This window comes from Poecilia reticulata, chromosome 17, assembly GCF_904066995.2.
Source record: "Poecilia reticulata chromosome 17, P_reticulata-male-v2, whole genome shotgun sequence".
NCBI lineage: Eukaryota > Metazoa > Chordata > Actinopteri > Cyprinodontiformes > Poeciliidae > Poecilia > Poecilia reticulata.
The window spans coordinates 28,536,341-28,561,809 of NC_088846.1; the positions used below are offsets into that span (position 1 = coordinate 28,536,341).

Here is a 25,469-nt window from a genome sequence, read left to right on the forward strand (position 1 = left end):
AGTTTATGTGGGCTTGTGCGTGAATGAATAAAATATACGATTTAAATTTGCTTCATTTTAGCCGATTTCATTTCTGCAGGAATTCATCAAAAACTCACAAAATATGACAAAAACTTAAAATCTGAAACCTCCTACAGGATGAGTCAGGAAGCCTTGACGGCGTCACCTGTCTTGTGGCGGTGATGATGGCGGTGGTGGCGGAGGTGGTGCTGGGCGGAGATGTGGACGTGTTGGGCCAGGACGTCGGCCAGCCGGCCCGCGGCCGCCCCGCTGCCCCCGCTGCGGGTGGAGGAGGAGGAGGAGGCGGTGGAGGAGGTGGTGGTGGTGGAGGAGTGGACCGCCCGGCTGATCCACTGCTCCATGTTGATGCTCCCCTCCCTGCTGGACGACGTTCCTCCGCCTCCTCCGCCGTCCTCTTCCTCTCCGTCTCCTACGTCCTCGTCGCCCTGACCTTCGCCCTCCGATCCAGAGGAAGAGTCTGAGGAAGAAACCAAGACGAGAGACAATCAGAGAAGCTAATGCTAATCCACTGCGTTTGATTTTAACAACCTTTTTAAGTCTGATAAAAACTCACAAGTCTGAGATAATGAAAGAAAATTATAAAAGTGCATTTTTATTGAATAATTTAAATCTCTACCCTCATATTTTATTGAGGCTAAAATACAGAATCACAGTTTTATGGAGAAGCATGTTCATTGTGTCTAAATCTGTCTGTAAACATGTCATATTTGTACATTTTAAAGGATTCAAATGGAGAATCTTCCAGAATAAACTTCCTTCTGTTACACTGCAAAAACTCAAAATATTACCAAGGTCTCGTTCCTAGTGGAAATTTCTTAATACACTTGAAAAAAGACAAAACTAACTTACAAGTAACATTTCAGAAAGATACAAGAGCTTGTTTTAAGTGACATATTAATTAATATTAATAGAAAAAGTACTTGTTCCAAAAACAAAATGGAAGCTGCATGGAGGGAATAATTCAGTCTAATATTAAAATATTAATATTTAAAAGTTTATATTAATGCCACTCTGTCTTCCAAAACCGACTGCAGTAGATCCTGAGGATCATTTTCACACCTATAGAGTAAAAATCATTACAAATAATCGTTTTGAATCAAATATCGTTGTTGAATCGAATCATGAAAAAGTAAAATATTCCCACTAAAAGCACATAACATATAACCTTCTGCCTGAAAAAGTCCTGTTTTATGCTGATTTACACAAACAGGCAATGAGTTTGAATTGTAATATGAAAGTAGGAAAAAGGAGGAACGAGCTGGATATGAAGTCATTGAGATATTAAAGTGTTTAAATATGTTATAACTGATGTTATTTGGCATGACGAGCCAATTAAAAACATCTGCAGCACTAATGAGAGCGTAAATATTTGCCCTTAAAGGAAAAGGATCAATACGTTTCACTGGGACCGTCTCTGCTTTTAACAGATCCAGGAAGCCTGCAGTCGATTTTGGCAGCTGAAACAATCTCCTCCTTTTTTAAATTATAGTTAAAAAAAAAAAACACTAAAATACGACCCGAGGGCCTTTGGATCATCTCCATTTGGCCTTGGAAAACCTCAAACGAGAACAAAGAAACTTTAAATAAATAAACCAGCAGAATATTAATGAATCTTGAGGTAAATAAAAGCTGATGATCTCCAACGAGAACCAGAACGAGCCTCAGGTTTTCTTCACCAGGTTTAACGACCAGAAGATGCTTTTCAAAAAACAAACTGCAAACCTGTTTTCTGCAGTAAAGAAATGCTCTGAGCCTTCCTGTTACCTGCCGTTGCTATAAAAATGCTTCATATAGCAAATGAGACTTAAAAGAAACCTGACTTTGTAATGCAACGCCCTGAAACTTTCCCAACATGGCTCCTCTATTAACCCTTTAATGACGTTCTTACCAGCGTTTCACTAAGAAGCAGCTCCAATAATGAGCTACATGAGTTACACCAAGTGTTGGCTAATTGCTGCTGGCTAGTCTGAAGGAGCTCAGTAGGGGAGGAGCTGTGCCGAGAAGGCGGAGCTAGGTCCATCCAGGTGTGTTGGACAGCTGAATGGTTGCCATGGAGATTTAAAAATTTCTCAAACATGAATGAAAGAATCAAGGCAACACTCCAGGTTTGTTTTGGATGAGAGAATGACGTTATGACATGTTATAAAGATAAAATAAAGTAATAGTATTACAGCTGTGTTTCCATCCACTTGTTGAGTGAATTTTGAGCAAAACATTTTAGGTTTTTGCAAAATAGGGAACTTATTTGGTAAATGTTTCCATCTCGCCTTTAGCGCATAAACTTTTTTTTTTTTTTTTACTCCACCTAAAAAACTTTTTTTGTGTGAAATTGAGATCATTTTGAATTTCTATCAACCTTTTCAAATGCGATACTTCAAAATGCGCTACGTTTTGACAAAAAAGTGTTTTATTTACATATTCGAACAATCTTTGTTTGCATTACAGCAATCAATCAATTTTACTGATCATCGCTAATCATGTTTCCACTGATAATCATTTATTTATTTTGGTCTGACTTTGAGGTAGGAGGTCCTCCTAACCATCACCCTAATGTTTATTTCCCTCCCTTGATTGTCAGATTCAGGTTGGGCCACTCCCAAAACAACAACCATGTGAGCTTTGAGCCTAAGGCTGTGAATTATTTTGGGTAGTTGAGTTTTACCTGGTGGTGTGTAGGCGTCCATGGAGGTCTGGACCACCAGCGACCGGCGCTTTGACGGCATCGGCACCGCCATTTTTCTTTCCTTATGCTTCGCCAGGGCCGCCTGCACGGCCTCTGTGTGCACATCTGGAAACACATTCACAATAATTTGGTTTTACAGTGAAGGGGACAAGCAGAGGAAGTAAACATCTGGCAGCTTTAGTGGGCAAAATGGACACAGATTTTTCAAGATTTCTGATATTAATTTTAATATTTCAGAGTTTTTCTTGCACATTTACAGCTTTTTGAGCTTAGAAATGTCCTAGTTTATTCTAAACAACTTTTGAAGATTAATTGGAAAATTTCTAGGGGGGGGTGGGGGGGTTCTTGCCAATTTACTAATTTTTGAACTCAGAAATTTCTTTTTTTTTCTTCTTTTTTTTTTTTAGAAAATCTCATATTAATTTTAAAATTTCAGAGCATTTTTCTTTCACATTTTTACTTTTGGAGCTCAGAAATGTCCATTTTTAAAATTCTGATATTAATCTCAATATTTTAGTTTTCTTTAAAATTTACAACTTTCAAAGTTCTTTCAAGAAAATTTCTAAGGTTAAACTGAAATTTTCAGATGTTTTTTATAGCAAACTTAAAAATTTTCCAACTCAGAAATGTATTTTTGTTTTGAAAGAATATTTCTGAGATTTTTTTTTAAGCTTAAAAATGTTCTAGTTTTTTCTAAGGAAGCTTTTAAGATTCTTCTCAACATTTGAGATTTTTCTTGCACATTTCCAACTTTGTGAGCTCAGAAATTTCAGTTTTCTATCTACAATGACCCTAACATGTCATCCAAACAGCAGATTTGAAAAAACAATGACATATATGAAAGCTAAAAGAAGAAAAACAGAGTATTGCTCTGTTAAAATGAGAATGTTTAACATGGAAACGTGCGATAATTTACCAACCACAAAGGATCTAAAGCAAAATTCCCCAACAACATTCACTTGAAGTTCACTGCAAAACATTTAAATGTTATTTTCCAGGCAGAGTAAATATAAAAGACTTCCAGCTTTCTGCAGGAATCACCAGCGGGTTTCTGATCCAGCCTTTATGAAGCAGCGCTCCTTTTACAATCAACACCATGTTCCCATTTTCTCACATCCAGTTTCGTACACAACCATCCCCCGGCTGACGGCAGCTCCCATGAGGCCTGGTGCTTTCCAACCAGATTAAGTTCAGGCAGAAGTAGACGAGGATGTTTTGTAAATTAGTGTTTCTAGCAGCAGCGAGATGAAGCGTTCTGATTTAGCCACAGCCGGGTTTGTTTGAGAGGAGCCTGTTGTCTGCAGAAGGCAAACACGACGACAGACAGACGATACAGAGACTGTTTGCTCCATAATGACATAAGTGAGACATTAGTCAGGATGAATGCAGCTCTCAGATGTGTGTTTACTTGGCGTGTGTGTGTGTGTGTGTGTGTGTGTTTTTGTAGGGGAAGGGAGGTAATTTCAATCTCAATTGAACTTTTATTGTCTTGTTGTTGACTGAGGTTGACTGCAGAGTGCGTAGAAGTGAGTTTGTTGTCAAAAACGTCCCAGTGGATTTTCCCTTTCCATATGATACCTAAAAGACTTTTGTCCCCAATTAAAATCGAGATTAAACTCATCTTTAGCATCTAAGCTCAAAATAAGAGTATTGCAGGTATTTCATAAAAGCCAAAAACATCACCAGCTCCAATTTACCCCATTAATTTGAATGAGATTGACAGATCTACAGCTTCTAAAAACAACCCAAGTGCTTAAAAAAATAAAAAATAAAAAAATAAAAGACCCAACTTGTTTTTGGCAATTAGTTCATGTACTTTGGTGTTTAATGATGTAAAGCCCCCCGGAAAACGTCCCAGTTAAACGACGTTTAACTGAAGTTCTACGGGGTTTAGAGTCCCAGTTGACGGAGTTTCAACTAAAAACCTAGAGGTTGGAGTCCTTGTCAAACGGTGTTTTTGACTAAAGTCTCTGAGGGTTAGAGTCCCAGTTAAACGACGTTTAACTGAAGTCCTAAAGGGGTTTTAATGTTTTGGTTTTTTTTATTTTTTTTATCTCTTTCTCACTGTTTATTTAATGTCACATGCTGTTTTTATTTTAATTATGTGAAGCACTTTGAAATGCCTTGCTGCTGAAATGTGCTATACAAATAAAATTTGATTGATTGATTGATAGAACATGAGTCGTTTCAAAAACCTCTGGAATGTGACGTTACCTAGCAACCAGTCATCATGGAAAAATAATATAATCATTTATAAAGATATTTTCACCCTGTGGTTTGTACTATAAAGTACCTATTTTTTCATTTAATTTAACCAAATGCAAATCGCTGAATTTTCACATTTTCCCATTCAAATGCTTGGAAGCGAAGCCGGTGATGCAGCGGCGACCTGAGCCTCACCTGGGATTGCGCAACCTCTCGCTAACTGCACCGGTTGCCATTCTATGACAGCATGCTCCTCCTGTCTGTACGTCGCCAATAAAACAGTTAAAAACATTTAATGTATGAACTGATTTTCTATAATTTAGGTTATGTATTTAACGTACTGTGTTTTTATTGTTACCAACTGTGTGTGTAACGTGTTTCATGCGCTGAGGAGTGATCAGAAACGGCAGAGAACAGATACGAGGTCAGGAAGGCAGTTCTCGTGCCTCATGGCAGGGGGCGCTCATGAAACCAGACATTGTGACTCCGCAACTGCAGAGTAAGAGACGGTAACAGCGATCTAGCCATACAGAAGCTTCGCTGACACAGAGAGCGAGAAAGACGTGGTTTTGAGTTGTACTTTAACGGTTTCTCCCTTTGCTGTTAAGCACAGCACGAAATTAATAATATCTACATGTCTAAGTTTGATTGAGATAAAGGAATCATTCTGCGGCGGCAGCATCACATGTTAAAGAATAGTCTTTTTGCCCTCCAGCAATGTAAGCGAAATTTCCTTATGTAAACAATAACATGCAGGGGGTCTAGATTTGTAAATCCGATTATAATTAAGTCGGTGCCTCACCAGCTATGAACCTCACCGCACGTCACTGCTAGCAACCTATGGCCTATACAAAACATGCTCAAAACATTCCGAACTCCTTTCAGAATCAAAAGAGCCTCTTGTCACTTTAAACCCACACAACACAAAGTTTACACTCGCAAGTGAAAATGGCTGTGAACCAACGCGCAATTATACAGCTCTGCATCTTCGAAAAGCAACCTTAGAGCCTCCTGCACCAACAAGAATGTGTTTTTCAGTAGCCATTGTACAGCGTGTCCGACACAGCGCTTACAGCAGTAAAACCAGCTGGCCAAACATACTGGAGCTCAGCTTGGGTTGCTAGGTAACGGGCCTGGCCATAAAATAATAACTTGTTGCAATAAACATCTGGGTGTTTTTTTTTTTAGAAGCAGTATAAACCCAAAAGGAAGCATAAAAACGTGAAAAATTAGAATTTTGCATAATAGGTTCCCTTTAGAAAAGGTCATATTATCAGATCATTAAACGGTTACTCCATTTTCAATCATTGTGTTAGTGGATCTATGAATGTCAGACCAACTGGGTTTGTTTGATAATTGAACAGCAACCAATGAAATAACTCATCTGAAAGCAGCAGCAGTCCAGATGTTGATCTACCTGATCTGTAGCGCTCATCCCTGGAGCCCGACGACCGCCGGCGGTTGTAGCGGGACGAGGAGGAGGGGGTGACCGGTGTTCTCCTCTCCTGGCCCATGGAGGGATCCATTCCTGGAGGAGTCGGGTGTGATAAATGAACATTATTAAAATTTACAGATTCATTTGGCAAATTTTAGACTCTGAAAAGTGGAAATACGAAAAAAAAAAAACTGAAAGTATTAGTGCAATGCAGGGTTACGGTTTAACCAATCTCTGTTGGTGTCAGGGTGGAAACTTTCTGATCCACAATTAATCATTAGAGGAACTATTAATAGTCCTCTGAAACCCACAAGAAACGCAACAGCTCCAGAAAACCAAACTATGATTATATCAAACAAATTAATGTCCAGTCAGTTATAAAAACACAACAGTATTTTATTATTGTTTATTTTAGTGGTGATACGCTCAAACATTTTGTTTAAGCATCCACAGATGTAGAAATAACTCCTCTGCAGACACCAATCAATAAGTCCGATTATAACCACCCAACTGCAGCTGACAGCTACCACTTCTCCACAGCCGCTGATGATCTACGACCATCCGTCCGCGCCTCACACTTCCACCCTCGTCCGTCTTCATTAAAAGCTCTCAGAGCGCCTCGGAGAGCCGCTGCTGCTCAGGAGAGAAGCTAAAAGTTGATTAGCCAAGCGTTTAATGACTACCAGGCAGCAGAGGAATCAGTCTGGGAAACTCCTCGCTCTCTTGTTTCCTCTGGGGAGTCTGGATGGATGGATGGATGGATTCCCCTCTTCTCCAGAGTCAGAGTAGCTGCCCTTAGTTTTCCTTATCCAAGCAGACTGCTAAGGTCTACACAAAATACTTTCAATGCATTATTTGCACAAAACCATTCTTAAATGATGACGTTTCAGTATGCTCAGACACTTGTCACTTTAACTCCAAATGAGCTGCTGCTGGCCACGTCCCCCCAACTCAACATTTGAGTGCGAGTGTAAACAGATGCATCTTTGAAAAGCAGACATGGAGCCTCCTGCACAATCAACAAGAATGCAGCAAGGAGTTTCTGGATGTTGAGTCAACAACAAAACACTTATCTTTTCCAGCAGCCATTGTATAGCGCATACAGCAGTAAAACCAGCTCACTAAATGGGCTGGAGCTATGCTTGGGTTGCTAGGTAACGGCACGTTGCTGACCAAATGTGATTTAAAAATCATAAGGCTTTTGAAATGGCTCATATTCCAGACACCAAAAACATGAATGTAATTCCAAAAAAACTTCTTTTTTTTTAAGCACTTCAGCTGTTTTTAGAAGGAGTGGAAACTGTTGAGTTCTTGACGTATGAGGTTACAGAAGAGTCAGTGAGTTGAATTCATGAATTCCATTTATTAATACCAAAAAGTACCAAAATGGTCCATTTAAAAATGTCACCTTTAAGAGGCTGAACAGTTTCCCATTCGCTTTGTTAGCCTCTTTGTAGCTGCACCCCAAAGAGGGCGTTACCTAGCTCCTAGTATACTGTAGTCTTAGCTTTGAGGGCATTTCCTAACATGTCATTTCATTTACCTTTAGCTTAGCTTTAGCTTAGCAACTAGCGAACAGAGATAGAAGGAAAACACAATTATTCTCAACAAAACCCAAGTACAAAAACATGCAAAAAGTGAATTTTGTATAATATATCCTTTTTAAATATCGAATAGCAGTTAAATATATCCTGGTCCACTGATCTTGTTATTTTTTCTGTGTAGTTGGAGTAGAGCCATCATGACTCAAAGGTTTGTAAATCTAACAAAGCCAAAGAATTTCCAGTGAATAGAAGTCAGACACCTGATCACAGCTCATTACATTTATGACATCTGGTCTCTGTGGCACCTGAATGCATGATGCAGGGAAAAATCCCCAGCTGTCACACAGGTGACATTCTTTTCATACCACCACAGCTGCTGGGAAGTACAAGGAAGTAGTTCACTTGCTGCTATTAGTGTTTATGACAAAGAGTTAAGTGGCCAAAAATAAACCTTCCAAGATGTGATGATGTACCTTCTAAGCAATCAAAAATAAAAAAGCATCCAGAGTAGTGGTGGTTCAATTAGTCACAATTAATCATGATTAATCGATTGCTAAAATAATTGTCAACTAATTTAGTAATTGATTAATTGCTAACTGGAGTATACAGACTTTGCCATGTTTAGCTGAAGATTCATCCCTGGCTTCAAACTAAAGCTGTGTTACTGCATTTTAGACAATAAAATGTTTGGATGCGATTTTTTATTAGCAGTAGACAAGAAAAAAGTAGCTTCCAGTGTCATTGTGGTAACTTTTCCACAGGCCTTTATTTCATCTGGACTGAAACACATTTCTAGAGTTTATGATGCTGGAGTGGCTGCATTATTCATGTTTGAATAATGAAAGGAATACCGAACAGCAACCTGAATGATTCATTAGTTCACTGAACACAAACACACGGCCTGTTCAGAAAGACAGAACAGTTTGTTAATGTTCTTCCAGGTAAAATTAATACTGCAGTCATGGCCAAATGTGTTGACACCAATACAATGTAAAGTAGTTTTACCTTTTTATTCATTTACTTTATATATTCCTACGATGTACTTAAGGATATTTTGAAATGTTTTTGTTTTGCAAATTAAAGGACTTTCCAGACATCAAGTTCTGGACCAAATCCAGACTGATGAACTGTTCTGATCCGATAGATTTGCATAAGTTTAAATTTTTCTGTCTGTCTTGAATCACAACCTGAAAATTTTATCATATTTCAAGGAGCTGAAACTGCTTTTTGATGCTACATTCAATGTACTAGTTTTGAACTGTTATTATAGTATAATAATGAATCTCTCCTGTTATAAACTACGTGATCTTTATAGCTATTTACAAGGAAACATTTTTATTTAGAAGGAAAAGAGGCGCTGATAGAGAAGTTAATACTCTTTACTGCATATCTTTGTGTGTGTGAATGTTTCTATCTCAGCATGTAGATACTAAAGGAAACATTTAACTTTTGACAAATGCAGAAAAAAATATGAAGTGTTAAAATAAAGAATAACTATAATTTTCTGCTGCAGTCCAAGTCTTTTATTTTGAAAATTATGAGGAAAAATAGCAACAGTTACAGAAAAACAAAAAAGTGGTAACAGCAGTCAAAAAAGCAATAAATAAATTTTTTAAAAGCCTACAGTATGCCAAGCAGAAAAAGAGTTGTGTAGTTTTATTGCAATAGTTTGAAATATTTTCCATTTTATGAAGTAAAAACATAAAAAATTAATGTCAAAGTGTGAAATTAAAAATTCACCACAAGAGGCAAAATGACATATAAGAGTCATTGATGAAATACAGAATGTGAAGTTGCTTCCTGTCACCAATACACTGACTTACTTACATACACCACTTACTGGTCACGTCCCAGTTTTAGTTCTGAAAGCCTAAAAATCCCACTCTACTCTAGTTTGCAGATCTCCACAGTTGCTCCATCTGAGAGCCAGAGTCCAACGTAGAGCGGCTCGGTGAATGTGGTCTCGACTCTGTGCAGGAGCGTCATGGTTTTAAAGACGCTGTAGAAAGCCAGAATACCTGCTCTGTGATCCAGGTACACTCCCACTCTGGAGGACCATGTGCCTGGGATGGGAGTCTTGTTGTTGTTGTGTCTGAACTCGCAGCTGTTCTGAAAACAATCAAGACCCCAAGAGGTGCTGTTTTGTCCAAACATGCAGTCGCTGAAGGTCCCTGCTCTACTGATGCCTTTGTAAGCCATCGCCACCATGACTCCCTTCCCGCTCCTCTCCACTTCCAGGTAGCAGCGGCCACTAAGGCTCTGTTGACTCAGGACCTGCCAGGTGTAAATAAACCTGTCTGGGTGGTTGGGATAATCTTGTTCTTCGCTTACGAATGTTACTTTTCTGTTCTCCTTAGTTAGCAACAGTTTTGGGAATGCGGTGTCTGGATTCAGTGTGATTTGGCAGGCATGTTCTAGGAAGTTTTCTCTAGTTCTTAAAACATTTCCTTTGCCTCTTACAGGGACAGGAAGAGGCAGAGGTCTGTCAGGTAAAACATCAGGTTTATTATTTGGTGGTATAACATCAGGATTTTCATATCCCCTTTCAGGGAAGAAGTTTTTCTTTGGTTCAAACGTAACCATTTTCTCAGCAAAGTTTTCACTGCTGGATAAGTCTTCTGACTTTTGTTTGGGATGTCTGAAGCTACCACTGGGGTCAGGAAGCTTGGGTTTTAAATAGCTTGGTCTGGAAGGTGTGGTACTATCAAGGTTCTGCAAGAGTTTGGCTTGCATAAACTGAGTGGTGGTCTGTCTAACTGCTGGTTTGGACATTTCTACAGTGTGATAGAAATCAGGTCTGCGCTTCCTGGTGTCCTCTTCAGATTTTGGTTCAGACATATTAGGCAAAGCCGTAGCACCAGTAATTGCAAGCAGAATCTTTTCACATTCTTCATCGAGAACCTTGTGCAGTCTCTTTTTGGCCTCTGAAACAGTGGCAGGAACTCGATCAAAGTTACGCTGGTGGCGGATCCTGATGGTTGGCTGTTCTCTAGGAACACTCAGACGAGACAATGACGGAAACTTCAACAAAAAATTAGCATGGTCTTCTGTACGAGACAGTTTGTCCAGTTCAATATCTTTCCTTTTCAACTCCATAATCTCCTCCTCCACTTTACTCCGAACTTTTCTGAAGCGACCCAGTTCAATGCTCTGTTGAGAATTCATCTTGTCCCTCATAAGAGAGAGTTTTTCCTCTATTGTCTCAATGAGTCCTGTAAAAACCACATCAGTAGTAGTCAGTGCTCTATCAGCAGCATGACTTACTGCATCTTCCTCCTGCTGAAAAGTCTTCACATCTTTCTTCTTCTCTACGATCCTCAGCTGGATCTTTTGCCGAACCGTCTGAAGCTCCTTCTGTCTCTCCGTCCTTTCAGCTTCCATTGAGACTTTGTTGTGGCCTTTGTGGCCGTCCTTGGAGCAGAGATAACAGATGCAACGCTGATCGGTCTTGCAGAACATCTTCATCACTTCTTGATGCACAGGACAGATGCTCTCCTCGAGACTTGCGGTTGGTTCCACCAACTTGTGCTTCCTTAAAGGAGGCACCTCGTTGTGCGGCTGGAGATGTGTGGCGCAGTAGGAAGCCATACATTGCAGGCAGGACTTTACAGCTTTCACCTTCCTCTCAGAGCAAAAATCACAAGTTACGTCTATGGGTTCAGCTTCACGGTACAGATCTGGAACCTCAGGTTGGACTTCGGTCTTCTTCAATTGTTCGACTACAAGTGCTATCACGCTGTTTTTAACCAAGGTGGGCCTTGATATGAAGAACTCTTTGCATTGAGGGCAGCTGTAGATGCCTGACCGTGCTTCATTGTCCAAGCGTTTGTTGATGCAGATCATGCAGAAGATGTGACCACAAGGTACGGTCACTGGATTTCTGAGCAGATTGGTGCAGAGAGAGCAGCAGAACTTCTCTCGATCCAGTTGAATCCCTTGAGCCATTATTTTCTCTGTCGGACGCAGTGAGAAGAAATGACTAAAGCTGCTCTACTTCATCAGGATATATACAGCTTGGATGGCATTTCAAGCTCTACCTCATTCCAGAAGCAGGAGTGGCTTCAAGACAGAGTTCCTGTAAGGCTTGACTGTAAGAGCTTGGGACTTTACCAGAATGGGAAGAAAATGCCAGTCATGTTGACAAGTGATTGTTGTTGGACGAAAACAAATAAACAATTATAAAAGAAAAAACTGGATGATCTTTAAGTGAAGCAGAATTATGAACATATGAGTGTGGAAGTGAGATAACATTTATCTGGATTTTTCAACATTTTAAGGTCATGTAAGCATCAAGAGAATATTCTGTTTCATAAAGAATACCAAGGAAGATGGTATGTAAATATACTATTGTGGCCTCTAAGAACCGTTTGTTGCAACAGACCAACTCCAACGTCACAGCAATAACAATGGAGGTAGGCGTTCTTCCTGTAGTGAGTCGTTGTTGCTCTGACCATCCCTGTCGCTGTGACACTTCACCCGCCTTGCCTACTGTTGGTGGTCAGAGGGCTTGGTGGAGATGGTACATGGCAGCTTCACGTCTGTCAGACTGCCGCAGGGATGTGGCTACGATCCAGTAGGAATGTAGCTGGTGAACACAGCCTAGCAGCCATGTAGACATGGAATGTGCCGCGGACTGGAATTAGAGCAGGAAACCAGTGTGGTGCTCATGTCCTCTAAGATCATGGTACATACAATTATAACATATTTTTAAAACTCCCTGACAAAGAGAAAACCCACAGCATCATACTGGCTAGTTTTTTTCCCCCCACAATAGTCTTCTGTATTCTGTGTAATTTTGATTTTTTCAAAGACTATGCTTCTGAAATTAAAATGTTAGAGCTGAACCGGAAAGGGTTTTTTAGAAGAGGCCATCTTTCATGACTCAAAGAAATCAAATCACCTAATCTAGCTCGCTCTGCCTTCCATCTTGACTCTATGCTGCCCGTTAGTGACAGAAACATCCACACATTGAATATCTTTAATTTACACCATGAGAAATATTTTTGTCTTTCTCGAGATGAGTTCAAATATCTCCACCCTTCCTAAAACAGAACCAGAATCACCTTCCAGGTGGACCTGTCCTTCTTTTTTATCATTGTTTTTGTATTCACCAACTTGAATCCTTCTTTAGGGCCATCAAGCAAGTTGACCCAGATAATCAGGAGTCATGGATTCATGGTAATCTGCAGGGGGTCGCATGCCGTCTCCTTGATCTACCCTTTCCCTCTTCTTGTGAGAAATTGAAGCTTACAGTATTTGGAAAATCACAGGTAGGAGTTTAATTTCCAAAAAAGCTCTTGCTAGTGAGATTCTTGCGAGTCATTCAGCTATTTCTCAGTCTTTAAGAGATGCATGTTCAGTACACAGCCATCAGGCTTCTGCTATGGTAAATGGCCCAAACTTGTGTAGCACTGTTTCTGTCATTTTGAACACTCAAAGCACTTTACATTTAAGTCACATTTGCCCATTCGCACTCACGTTTATATACCAATATGCAGATTGGTGGGCAACATGTGACAGAAGGAAGCTGGAATTTAACCCACAACCTCCCGACTTACAAGACGACCCACTGAGCCATGGTTGACCCTCTTCTGATGCCTTCTATGTTCTGCAGGATGAGCCACCCAGAGAACATTACCTAAGGTTGAGAAAAGCTTATTTTCAGAGGCATAAAGATGACCACATCTTTAAGTCTTTGTTAATTAACAACATCTATAAACCGTCCTGCAGTGCATGGCATTGCAGGACGAGGAACCTTACCATGACACAGGTTCGTAGACTTGATCAGTTTGTATGGGACATGTGCCCATCCAGGGATAGGAAGAGAAGACAAAGTCACAGTGTTGAACATTTAGAGAACAGACAAAAGAGAAGTCATCAAATCCAGTTGCCCAGTCCTTTGAAAGAACCAGCGGATTGCTAACTGGTGGTAACCAAACCCAAGTCATCAGATTAAAAACAAAAACCTTTCCACAATGCAAAACCAATAGATAATATTAATAAAGGTTGGAACAACCCTGACCCCTTTCCTCACTGGCCTGCTTCTTCCTAAAGGAACTCTAGATCCATACAGAAATAAGTCTATATCCAGGTTTTATTCAGCATTCTGCAGAAGGAATCTTTTAAGAAACAGACATCGTCTCTGGTTGTCATTTCCTGAGGAAGAAGACATGTGACCCATGCTGAGAAGATTATTCTGGGAACAACATTTCTCACCAGAACGGCTAAAGTTCCCTCGTTCATTTTAAGTTCCCATCAGGACTACTAAAGTAAGAGATTGTGTCTGGGCAGAGATAAAATAGCTCAGTGAAAACTGTGTTTTTCATTATGATTTTGCATTGACGATGCTTAAACTTGTTCCAAATGGAGCAAGCCTCAACAGTACGCTCAAACTGAAGCTATAAATGACTCAAACTGTTCAAACTTCATTCCGATAAGTGGTTTGTTCATTCATATTCCTGTAAGGTAAGCTCGACTGTTTTACTGTGGAGGAATTACCTCCACACTAAGTTATTTAAAAGCATCCGTTCCAGAATTCCCAAACAGACTGCATTCACCAGCAGCGCTCACTCATAAACAATATATCTTTTTATTCATGGGATTTTGTCTCAAAAAGATTGTGTAAAAAATAGCAGAATATGTTCTAAATATTCATAAAAGGATGCAAACTAAATCGATTGCGTCTATTATGCAGGTCATTTTGCTGATTCAATCCTGTTTGCGTCTTGTTTGTAGATCAAGTTTGCACGTGCAATCAAGCTGCACCTGTTTTTATACTAGCAAACTTTTTAAAGATCAGGCCCCGAAAGTATAGAGCTGACAATTCTCTGTAAAAAGGAAGGGAATGTCTGAGTGACTGTTACTGGAGGACAAGAAAATGTATTACATGCCTCAAAAGGAATGTGATACTCAAGTTCCTCCTATCAAAAGTCAACAACAGACAAAAGACAACAAATTACACATCAACTGTAATGTGCAAAAGTTTTGGGCCATCTTTAATGTCTCAGAATTTTTGAATTCTAATGTAAAAGAACAGTTTATAAATGCTCAACCAGATCAAATTAATACTTAACAGTTATGGCCAAACTATTACTGGTAAGTATATTTAACAATTTTATGCGCAGTTGGTAGAGCTGTTGCCTTGCAGCACAAAGGTTCTGGGTTCGATTCCCGGCCCCGGTCTTTCTGCATGGAGTTTGCATGTTCTCCCTGTGCATGGTGGGTTTTCTCCGGGTACTCCGGTTTCCTCCCACAGTCCAAAAACATGACTGTCAGGTTAATTGACTTTTCCAAATTGCCCCTAGGTGTGAGTGTGTGTGTGTGCATGGTTGTGTGTCCTGTGTGTCTCTGTGTTGCCCTGCGACAGACTGGCGACCTGTCCAGGGTGTACCCTGCCTCTCGCCCGGAACGTTAGCTGGAGATGGGCACCAGCAACCCTCCCGACCCCACTGAGGGACAAGGGTGAAAGAAAATGAATGGATGGATGGATGTTTATTTTACATGTTTCTCTGTTATAATGAAGGATAAAACCAACTTGAAAACTAGTTTTTGATGTTATATTTAATGCAACATGTTGGACTGCTCAGTTCTGAACATTTAATGTATTAAAATAAAATAGAAACTGCATTTGAAAAATAAATTCACTGTGCAATAAGTTCAAAACTTAACACAACATTTAGAGATAAATCTATTACTTACAAGGAAACATCCTTTATTGTTTAGAAGACAAAAAGTGCAGATAGAGAAATTACGTTTTACTGCATAATTCAGTTCATTTTGATGCAAGTTTGGTGTGTAAATCTGCACATAGACACCAAAGCAGCCGAATAAAGAATTTGACTTTCAAAAAAACAGAAACATTCAAGTATTAAAAAATTTATTTATATATTTATTTTTTTACTGAAGTCCAAGTAATTTTTTCAGAAAAAGGGAAAGAAAAATATTAAAATGGAGAAAGCAATCTAAGTGGAAAAGTTGAAAAAAGAAAAATACATTTTCAACTAACCTGTGTTTTGCACAAAATATCTGCAAAGTTCCAATGCAACAGTTTCAAATTTGAGAACATTAACATGTTTTTTCCTTTCATGAAGCAGAACATGACTTTCAAAACTCTGAAGTTAAAAATTGAACAGAGGCAGAAGGAAATAATAGAGTCGTTGATGAAAAACATAACACATAGTCAAATGTTTACTAGTGATAGAAAGTCCTCTTGAGACATGGGTCCCAAAAAACCACTGAATCTTCTGGCTCCCATACGGCTCCTCAGATTTATTGCACAAATTCCTAACAAATTGTCCAATTCATTCTCTCTCAAGACTTAGCTGGAGCTTTTGACCATGACCAATCACTAGTGGTTACATGTCTACATATGGCGACAGACATATTCCACTTCTCAGTCACACACCAGTGGCTCATTTGGTAAAAATCCCACTCAACACTAGTTGGCAGATCTCCACAGTTGCTCCATCTGAGAGCCAGAGTCCAACGTAGAGCGGCTTGGTGAATGTGGTCTCAACTCTGTGGATCAGAGTCATGGTTTCAGAGACGCTGTAGAAAGCCAGAATACCTGCTCTGTGATCCAGGTACACTCCCACTCTGGAGGACCATGTGCCCGGGATGGGAGTCTTGTTCTTGTTGTGTCTGAACTCGCAGCTGTTCTGAAAACAATCAAGACCCCAAGAGGTGCTGTTTTGTCCAAACATGCAGTCGCTGAAGGTCCCGGCTCTGCTGATGCCTTTGTAAGCCATCGCCACCATGACTCCCTTCCCGCTCCTCTCCACTTCCAGGTAGCAGCGACCACTAAGGCTCTGTTGACTCAGGACCTGCCAGGTGTAAATAAACCTGTCTGTGTGTTTGGGATAATCCTGTTCTTCGCTTACGAATGTTACTTTTCTGTTCTCCTTAGTTAGCAACAGTTTTGGGAATGCGGTGTCTGGATTCAGTGTGATTTGGCAGGCATGTTCTAGGAAGTTTTCTCTAGTTTTTAAAAACTTTTCTCTACGTTTCATAGGAAGGAAAAAGCTAGGTTCTGGTAATGGATCTAGTTTTGGTTCTGGTAATGGATCTAGTTCTGGTTCTGGGAATGGTTCTAATTCTGGTTCTGGTAATGGTTCTGGTTCTGGTAATGGATCTAGTTCTGGTTCTGGTAATGGTTCTAGTTCTAGTTCTGGGAATGATTCCAATTCTGGTTCTGGTTTGGTCTGCAAGACATCAGGTCTGCGCTTCCTGGTGTCCTCTTCAGGCTTTGGTTCAGACATATTAGGCACAGCCCTGACCACATTAACTGCAAGCAGAATCTTTTCACATTCTTCATCGAGAACCTTGTGCAGTCTCTTTTCAGCCTCTGAAACAGTGGCAGGAACTCGATCAAAGTTACGCTGGCGGCGGATCCTGATGCTTGGCTGTTCTCTAGGGATACTCAGACGGGACAATGATGCATACTTCAACAAAAAATGAACATGGTCTTCTGTGCGGGACAGTTTGTTCAGTTCAATATCTTTCCTTTTCAACTCCATAATCTCCTTCTCCACCTTACTCCGAACTTTCCTGAAGCGACCCAAATCAATGCTCTGTTGAGAATTCATCTTGTCCCTCATAAGAGAGAGTTTTTCCTCTATTGTCTCAATGAGTTCTGCAAAAACCACATCAGTAGTAGTCAGTGCTCTATCAGCAGTGTGACTTACTGCATCTTCCTCCTGCTGAAAAGTCTTCACATCTTTCTTCTTCTCTACGATCCTCAGGTGCATCTTTTGCCGAACCGTCTGAAGCTCCTTCTGTCTCTCCGTCCTTTCAGCTTCCATTGAGACTTTGTTGTGGCCTTTGTGGCCGTCCTTGGAGCAGAGATAACAGATGCAACGCTGATCGGTCTTGCAGAACATCTTCATCACTTCTTGATGCACCGGACAGATGCGCTCCTCAAGTTTTGCAGTTGGTTCCACCAACTTGTGTTTCCTTAAAGGAGGCACCTCGTTGTGAGGCTGGAGATGTGTGGCGCAGTAGGACGTCGTACACGGCACAGAGGATTTTACGGCTTTCACCTTCCTCTCGGAGCAAAAATTATAATCCACATCTATGGATTCAGCTTTGCGATACTTATCTGGAACCTTAGGTTGGACTTCAGTCTTCATCAACTGTTCAACTACAAGTGCTATCATGCTGTTTTTCACCAGCATAGGTCTTGATATGAATATCTCATTGCATTGCGGGCATCTGTAGATGCCTAAACCTTCTTCCTTGTCCAAGCGTTTGTTGATGCAGATCATGCAGAAGTTGTGACCACAAGGTATGGTCACTGGATTCCTGAGCAGATTGGTGCAGAGAGAGCAGCAGAACCTCTCTCGCTCCAGCTGAATCCCTTGAGCCATAATTTTCTCTGTCACTTACCAGACAGCTAAATGAAGAGAAATGACTGAAGTTGCTCAACCTCACCAGAACATATACAGCTGGGATGAGGATGGTATTTCAAGCTTTGCCTCATTCCAGAGGCAGGAGTGGCTTCAAAGAAGAAGGTCCATCCTCGTTCTTGTAAAGTTTAACTGGAACTTTACCAAAATGAGAGGAAAACTTTGAGCCATTCTGACAAGTCATTCTGACAAGTTGTTGGATGAGATTACATAAACAACTATATAAAAAGTCACAAGTAGTTACTGTTAAGAAAATAAATTTAAAATATGCTAGTTTTAAAATTTAACGACTTGATTAAAATAGCGTAATTATCACAGGACGAAAAATGGGATTTTCGACAGCTATTGACACCTTGTTCTGCCGTGCGCATGCAGATTGAGGACTTTCGGCAAGAAGTTTTGTCAGAGTCGAGCACTGCCAAAAATGGTCAAAAACGCTGTGTGTTCCCCTATCACCCCCCTCCTCTTGTGCCTAGCAGAGGTTTTCGTATTTAAATGAGAGCCATGCAAATGCAAATCAACTGTTGAGCACCGCCTTTTGACTCCATTTTACCTTCTGTTCACCATAAAGAACTATATTTGGAGAAAGAATATTAAAACAATCTATCTTATCCATTAAAATATATATTACATGTGTGTTAGGAGCACTGAAAAACTTAGTTTTGGTTGAACTGATGATATAAAAGAAGAATATGCAATAGACTTTTGTGAAGCGTGATCTTACTTTGACATTCCTCCCATCTGATTATTTATCTTGTGATGGGAGGAATTGCACAATTTAATCAAAAATAATAAAAAATATGTTCCAGAGTGGTTCATTGTACATAAAGTATTTTTGAGAATAATATTCAAACTAATGTTAATGTTCACTGATTGCTTTAAAGACCCAGAGTCATGCTATATAGGAGTGGTAGTGGTCATTCCACATCTCAATACAGGACTTAAGAAACTACAGATTTTTCAGTATTCAGTTGCTTAACTCTCAAGTTTAAATTGAAGAACAAAATGGTTGAAAGTATGTGATACCTTCTGATAGAGTATAAACATTTGTATTCTTTTTTTAAGTTTTGTTAGTTAAGCACTAAATATAACTCACGGATTATGAATCATATTCTGTATAAAATAAAAAGGAGACAGCTCAAAGTAGAATTGAGTAAATAAACATATATACATTTAAAAACATTTTAGCAATTAATTATGATTAAAAATAAAATATACTGTCACGTAACTTTTGAAAAAATAACTTTTAGAATGTATTTTTTTCTGTCAACTTTCATTTAACACTCCAGTCCAGTTGGTGGCAGTAATGCGCTTTCATAGTCGGTCAAGCAGCCGCCATTAAACTCCAGAGGAAGATTTGCACTGGTGGTAACGAGTGCTAACTGCCTACACCCAACATGAACGAAAATACCCGTGCGTTGTGTGAAATGGTGGAAAAAGTCCTATTTCACGGAGTTACCTTTTCAGTATCGTTTTGATATTAAGCAATGATCCGGCGGGAAACAACAGATGACGCCGCGGCGGTCCAACAAGACCGAACTCACGGTAAGAAAGCTTTTATAAATAACACGTGGAGCGAGGCCAGTTGCTTTGATTGTCTGTCGTTTTCTTAATGCCGAAACAAATGTAGGGTGAGATTTTGTGTTGTAATCTCTATTCCATGTGATGTTCTGAACTCTTAAAAATATTCGCATCTTTTATTTTTTTCAGACCTGAGAAATGGCCAAGCCTTACCAGCCAGACCTCAGACCACGGTGCCGAGGAGCTCTTACGGAGTCCACCAGGACGAACAGAAATTCAGTAAGTTATGATTTCACATTTAGTGAATAGTGAACACTCGCATATTTGTAAGGAAAACGGATCTTCCCGTTATTTTATTTATTTTGTTGTAACGCAGTACAGCAAGGCAGAATGGATAAGCAGTAAAGATCTACAAAATGGCGGACGGATCTGAGGACGAAGTCATGAAGTCGGTATGTATAATCACTGCGTTGATTCCCGACTGTATAATGGCTGGTTGAGAATAATTTTAACTTATTTACTTATGTATTTTTGAGAAAGCGATATATTTGCTACAATATTTTACATTTAATAATTAATAATTTTACATTTATTTCCACAGACTCCACAGAACGGGAGTCACATTTGTGTCAATCAGACTCTTCGGGAACGTTCTGATGTCCGTGATGAGGACAGAGATGCAACTGTGTGTGAGTATCTACTATTTTAGAATGTTGATATTTTATGCTTCAACATTGTTTATGTACATAATGTAATTATGTTATGTATTGACAATGCATAGAAATGTTTTCCAGCTGCATCCAGGACCTACTGCTAGTCATCCAGATGAAGCTAAAGAAAGAAGCAGGTAATATTTATTACTAATCTAGAAATGTCATAATTCCTTGAATGATTAAAATCCATCAAAGCAAATTATCTGCCTCAGAGTTTGTTGAATTACCTTTTACTATTTATTACAAACTGCTTTTAATTCTTTTTTTCTTCCAATTGTTTCCAAGTGTTTTCTCTTTTTCATTAAAGTTTTTTATTTTCTGTAAGAATGTATTAATGTGTTTTTTTTGTTTGTTTGTTTTAATGTCTTATGTGAGCATACTAAGCTGGAAGTTGCCAAACAATTTCACTGTAGTTTCATAATGACTAAAAGATGCCTGTGGCTCATAATGATTGTCTGTTCTGTATTAACAGCTGATGGAGGAAGGCAGAGAGTCCTGGCAGCAGATGGACCCCAAGTTCCTCCAACCAGAAGCTCAGTGACATCAGGTCTACAAGACAGGAGAGATGTTGGGCCTGTCCTGAACGCAGCATAATGTTTGATCATGTTTGGACAAAAAAAACACTGCCAGATGGGCCAGAAATGGACAAGCATTTATGTCTTATTTTGTGTGCAAACAGTAAAAAAAATAAAATTAAATAAAAAAAACTGTCTCTTTTATGTTCCTCATATATAAGCAATATCAAATGAATATATTTTAATACAGCATTTAATTTTTATATTGATTTTTTTTTAAAATACAGCATTAAAAATATTAATGATTGGGGCGGGGTTTATTTATAAAGTCATAAGTGCTATCCAATGGGCACACATCAGCCAACCAATCACATGTCAATGATGAACTGTGATGTCATTTTTTTTCTCATCCAATGACTGAGAATCCACGTGGGTCTGCTGAAGCACCTTTGCATATGCTAGGCTATTCGTATGCTAAGTAGAGTCGTTAACACCTCCCTCTCCCCTGCACCGCCACTCCTCCCCTCGAAGGATTCCGCAATCGACAGATTTCGACTCCCGTGAGTCGTGAGACACTGAAACTGTAGACTGTCGCTGACGAGCTGCGTACGCGTCAAAATACAGGGTCAAAAATCCCACTTTTCGTCCTGTGTATCGTTTTAAAATTTATAACTTATTCTGGCCTATTGACCTTTATTTTACCTGTAGTTAAAGCAGATTGTTTGCCAAGATCTTTGATCTGCCCTCAGTAGCAATCAGTAGGAAGTTCCAGTTTTTCACACTGATCTGTGAAAGCCATGAAACAGCAGGAGTTCAGGAGAGTCTGCTTCCACCTTATTTAGATAATGGTGACAACTGGTGTTTGATCTTGTGAACAAATTGCAGGGAGTTTCTAATTTTAAAAAGGTCAGAGACAGGTCCTGGTTGGATGAGCAAAGATATGCCTTATTTGCAGTGGTGGTAAGTAACGAAGTACAAGTACTTCGTTACTGTACTTAAGTACAGTTTTCGTGTATCTGTACTTTACTTAAGTAGATTTAATAATGGGGACTTTCTACTTTTACTCCACTACATTTTACAGTAAGTATCTGTACTTTCTACTTCACTACATTTCTACAAAACTGTCGCGTTACTCGTTACATCCAAGTCTCGTTGCTCTTTTCTTCCGTTAAAATGTGAAGTTCAGGGACTTAAGGTGGCGCCGTAAAATCCGAGCAATAACGTGACTTAGTGTCTGTTGTCACCCATCGGCTCCACCTTTACTCGCACGCGGAGCTCCAGACATGCGCAGTGGTTTCCTCTGAGCGGGAGGAGATGTTTGTCTATAATATAATAGCGCTGCATAAATTGATATGGCGACATGTAAAATCAGCAGCGCTTCGCTTTCACAGACGGTGGGGACTTTGTCCAACTTTTAGCGTCACTTGGAAGGAAAGCTTAAAGAAAGGTAAGATCTGTGCTAGCAAAGTTAGCTGTACTGAGACACATGTTGCATCTGATGAAAAAAAGTTGTCACTCATGCGCTGAATTATTGTGTGGAGGTGTTGACTGAGGTGTCATATGGGACAACGCTGTGACCAAAAGTCTGCAATATAGTGATATGACATTCAGGAACGATCCGATTCTTCTGGACGGATCTTTACTAAGTCCTAAGGACTGAAGCCTCACTGAGAGCCGTTCTTTGTTCTTGTGTACACTGCGGTAGCTATATATATATATATATATATAGACATTCATTTAATCGCTGAATAAGTAAAAGTTGAACGTATGAACACAGAGCATGCTCATTGCTCATTGATTGATTTCGTCTCCTGTCATGGTGGCAAACATCGCAGTGGGAGGGAGGATGAAAACAGTCACGGTGCTCATTCTGCTTAGTTACTTGTTGCGCCGTTGGACAGTGTTCATAGTTGAACGTTATTTACTGTTAATTGCGATTTTTCAGTTGTGGTTTCTGACATATGCAATATGGGCAACCGCCCAGGGCGTTATTTTTCTAGGGATAGCAGGAGACATCTGCGGATTGTAGCACAGCGACGAAAGCAAAACAGAATGAAGTGAGTTTTAATTGATACTGGTTAAATATATTTCAGCTCTAAGTATTTAATATCTAGGTGTTTTTATGGGAATGTGGATCTTTCAGATCAATCTGAAAACCAATTTTGATAGGTAAACTTAATGTTATTGTGTCATTTAGCGCGGGGCGCTGGTGTTGGTCTCGGGTTCGGTGGTCTTGACTACAACTCTGCTACATGGCTCCTTGGTTGCATATCCTCCACCCCGCCCGCACCTTCTTTACATCCCCTTTCAGTTAGATTTCTTTCTAAATAAATGTGACTAATGAAGTTCATGCTATGTTAGGACAGGAGACAAAATGTTTCCATCCCTGAAATTATGATTCATAGAATCACATATCAAAGTCTAAACTGTTACAGAGAATAAACACAATAAGAACATGTTTAATCTGTGGTAGTGTTAATTAAAATGGCACATTTCTGATGTATTAAAATTAAATACGATCGGCACACTTAATGATATTAGCGATTAGGTAATGCATTCAGCGAGTACTTTTACTTTTAATACTTAAGTATTTTTAAAAGCCAGGACTTTTTTACTTTTACTTAAGTAAAATGTTAATGTGGTACTTTGACTTTTACTTAAGTACATTTTTGACTGTGTATTTGTACTTTTACTTAAGTAAATTTTTTAAGTACTTTCTCCACCACTGCTTATTTGAATAAATTAAAGACAAGAACACGCCTTTACTATACAACTTTCCACACAGAAGTAACAAATTAGATTTGCGCTTGCAGTTCTCCAAAGACGTCTTTGCTTTTTGTTTGTCGTTTCCATCTTTTGTCTTTTTTCTTTTCTCAGGTAAATCCATGTGTTGTTTGTGCTCTGAGGTTTCTGATGTTATGTGATGTGCTTTTCTGGTGATGGTATGCATCTGTCTTGAATAAATGTTCGTCTTAAAACCCATTTATTTTACTTGGCTTTTAACTCCTGCGGGATCTAGTTTTAGAGTGTATGTTTTTGTTTTTAAACTGTAATGAGTTTTTATTTTTTTTATTATGCTGTGTTTTAATGTACAGCACTTTGTATCAGCTGTGGTTGTTTTAAAGTGCTTTATAAATAAAGTTGGTATGGTATGGTATGGTAAATGCTGATTATTGTTGAGCTGTTCTCTCTGCGTGATCTCAGTCTTTGGAACAGCATTTTTCTGAATCCGGGCATAGAGAGGATATAATGAGTCAAAAGGCTTTTAAAGTTCTAGAATTTTTCCTCTCATAATATTACCTAGCTGGAAGATTGCTGAGTAACCTGTGCAACACTACCTAAAAGTTAGCTGAGCTAGCCCTAAACCACAACAGCAAAAGTTAGTAGTATATATATCAACACAGTATTTAGCTGGAGCTACTGCAGAAGTGTTTAATTCAATCATGTTGCCATATTGGTCAATGGCAACATGTCGCGACGTGGTGTAACAACCTCAACAGGGTCAATTTTGTAATTACACATCTGTTTCTACGGTTGTGCTTCAGGAAGTGATTATTTGTAACAGACTTTTCACTCAGTTAGCTTGTTTTTGAGTTTTGCTAACTGTTGCTGATTTTGCCTTAAACTGATTACTGTAGGAAATACAAGCTGTAGTTCTACAGCAATGCATTCTGGGTAGAGAATAAGCATTTGCTGCTCTGCATTATGGGTGGAGAATGTGGAGGGACTCAAAACAATTCACAGATATTCAATTTTTACATGGATTTTAATATCTGGTTATTCACTTAATTTGTTCCTTTGATACATACTTACTATTTGCTCAATCGAGTTTCTTAAAAAAAGAGAACATGAGGGTAAGAAATGGAAATGCTGAATCAACAGTCTTCACCAACTTCAAAATAAGAGCATGAATATAAACATCTAACTACTTTACTAAATTTTAACACAGATATTAAAGTTTGACCTCACAGAGATTGATATGTAAACTTCAAGTAGAATTTTACATAACAGGCCATGTAAATTATAATGTGAAAATTAGAGTTGTAGTCTCTTAAGAACAGATATAATCTGAATTGATGTTGGGGCTTCAGCATTAGCTTCTGCTGAACACAGCTTTGGTATAGCTAACTAGCTATAACTGATGTTTATGATTAGGAAAATTAATTTATGGGAAGCCAAGTGAGTTAAGCAAACGCACATAAAACACTAAACAAAAAATAAGCTCCGCTGTTAATGCATTCGCGGAAATGTATTTGCCATTTATTATGAATGCACAATTTGGAGGTGAGACCATATTTATCTGAATTTTTTAATATTTTATTAAATTATTATACACATTAAAGGTATATTCTGGTTAATATATATACTTTTAAGATTTGGAATAGATGGCATGTAAACATACTATTGTGGTCTTCAAAACCCATTTGTG

At 39.1% G+C, this 25,469-nt stretch overlaps 3 protein-coding genes and 1 long non-coding RNA gene across 11 annotated transcripts in view; 1 reads left to right on the forward strand and 3 right to left on the reverse strand.

Annotated features, from left to right (window-relative positions):
* The window catches only part of LOC103479974 (disco-interacting protein 2 homolog C), a 175,521-nt gene that overhangs the window by 49,465 nt on the left and 100,587 nt on the right, over positions 1–25,469 (reverse strand). For all 7 annotated transcript variants that reach the window (XM_017309917.2, XM_017309920.2, XM_017309912.2 and 4 more), the window contains exons 3-5: positions 6,327–6,437; positions 2,684–2,809; positions 167–478 (exon numbers count right to left, since the gene is read on the reverse strand). In XM_017309917.2, the coding sequence (XP_017165406.1) occupies positions 167–478; positions 2,684–2,809; positions 6,327–6,437 (549 nt within the window). The remainder of the gene's footprint in view (positions 1–166; positions 479–2,683; positions 2,810–6,326; positions 6,438–25,469) is intronic.
* Positions 9,404–13,882, reverse strand: LOC103479973 (tripartite motif-containing protein 16-like). Its single transcript, XM_008434691.3, has one exon. The coding sequence runs from the start codon at positions 11,831–11,833 to the stop codon at positions 9,773–9,775; it is 2,061 nt and encodes a 686-aa protein (XP_008432913.2). The 5' UTR covers positions 11,834–13,882; the 3' UTR covers positions 9,404–9,772.
* On the reverse strand, positions 15,806–19,057 carry LOC145548162 (tripartite motif-containing protein 16-like). The gene has a single exon (XM_081598894.1). The coding sequence runs from the start codon at positions 18,250–18,252 to the stop codon at positions 16,300–16,302; it is 1,953 nt and encodes a 650-aa protein (XP_081455020.1). The 5' UTR covers positions 18,253–19,057; the 3' UTR covers positions 15,806–16,299.
* Positions 19,428–21,403, forward strand: LOC145548164 (uncharacterized). Of its 2 annotated transcripts, none has more exons than XR_014084456.1 (6): positions 19,428–19,836; positions 20,002–20,091; positions 20,189–20,264; positions 20,414–20,501; positions 20,594–20,659; positions 20,998–21,403. It is a non-coding gene; the product is annotated as an uncharacterized LOC145548164 (long non-coding RNA). The 2 variants fall into 2 exon arrangements; XR_014084455.1 differs by having other exon boundaries at positions 19,429–19,836; positions 20,607–20,659.

Coding starts and splice junctions, on each gene's coding strand:
- LOC103479973 (XM_008434691.3), bottom strand. CDS start 11,833: ATGGCTCAAGGGATTCAACTGGATCGAGAGAAGTTCTGCTGCTCTCTC.
- LOC145548162 (XM_081598894.1), bottom strand. CDS start 18,252: ATGGCTCAAGGGATTCAGCTGGAGCGAGAGAGGTTCTGCTGCTCTCTC.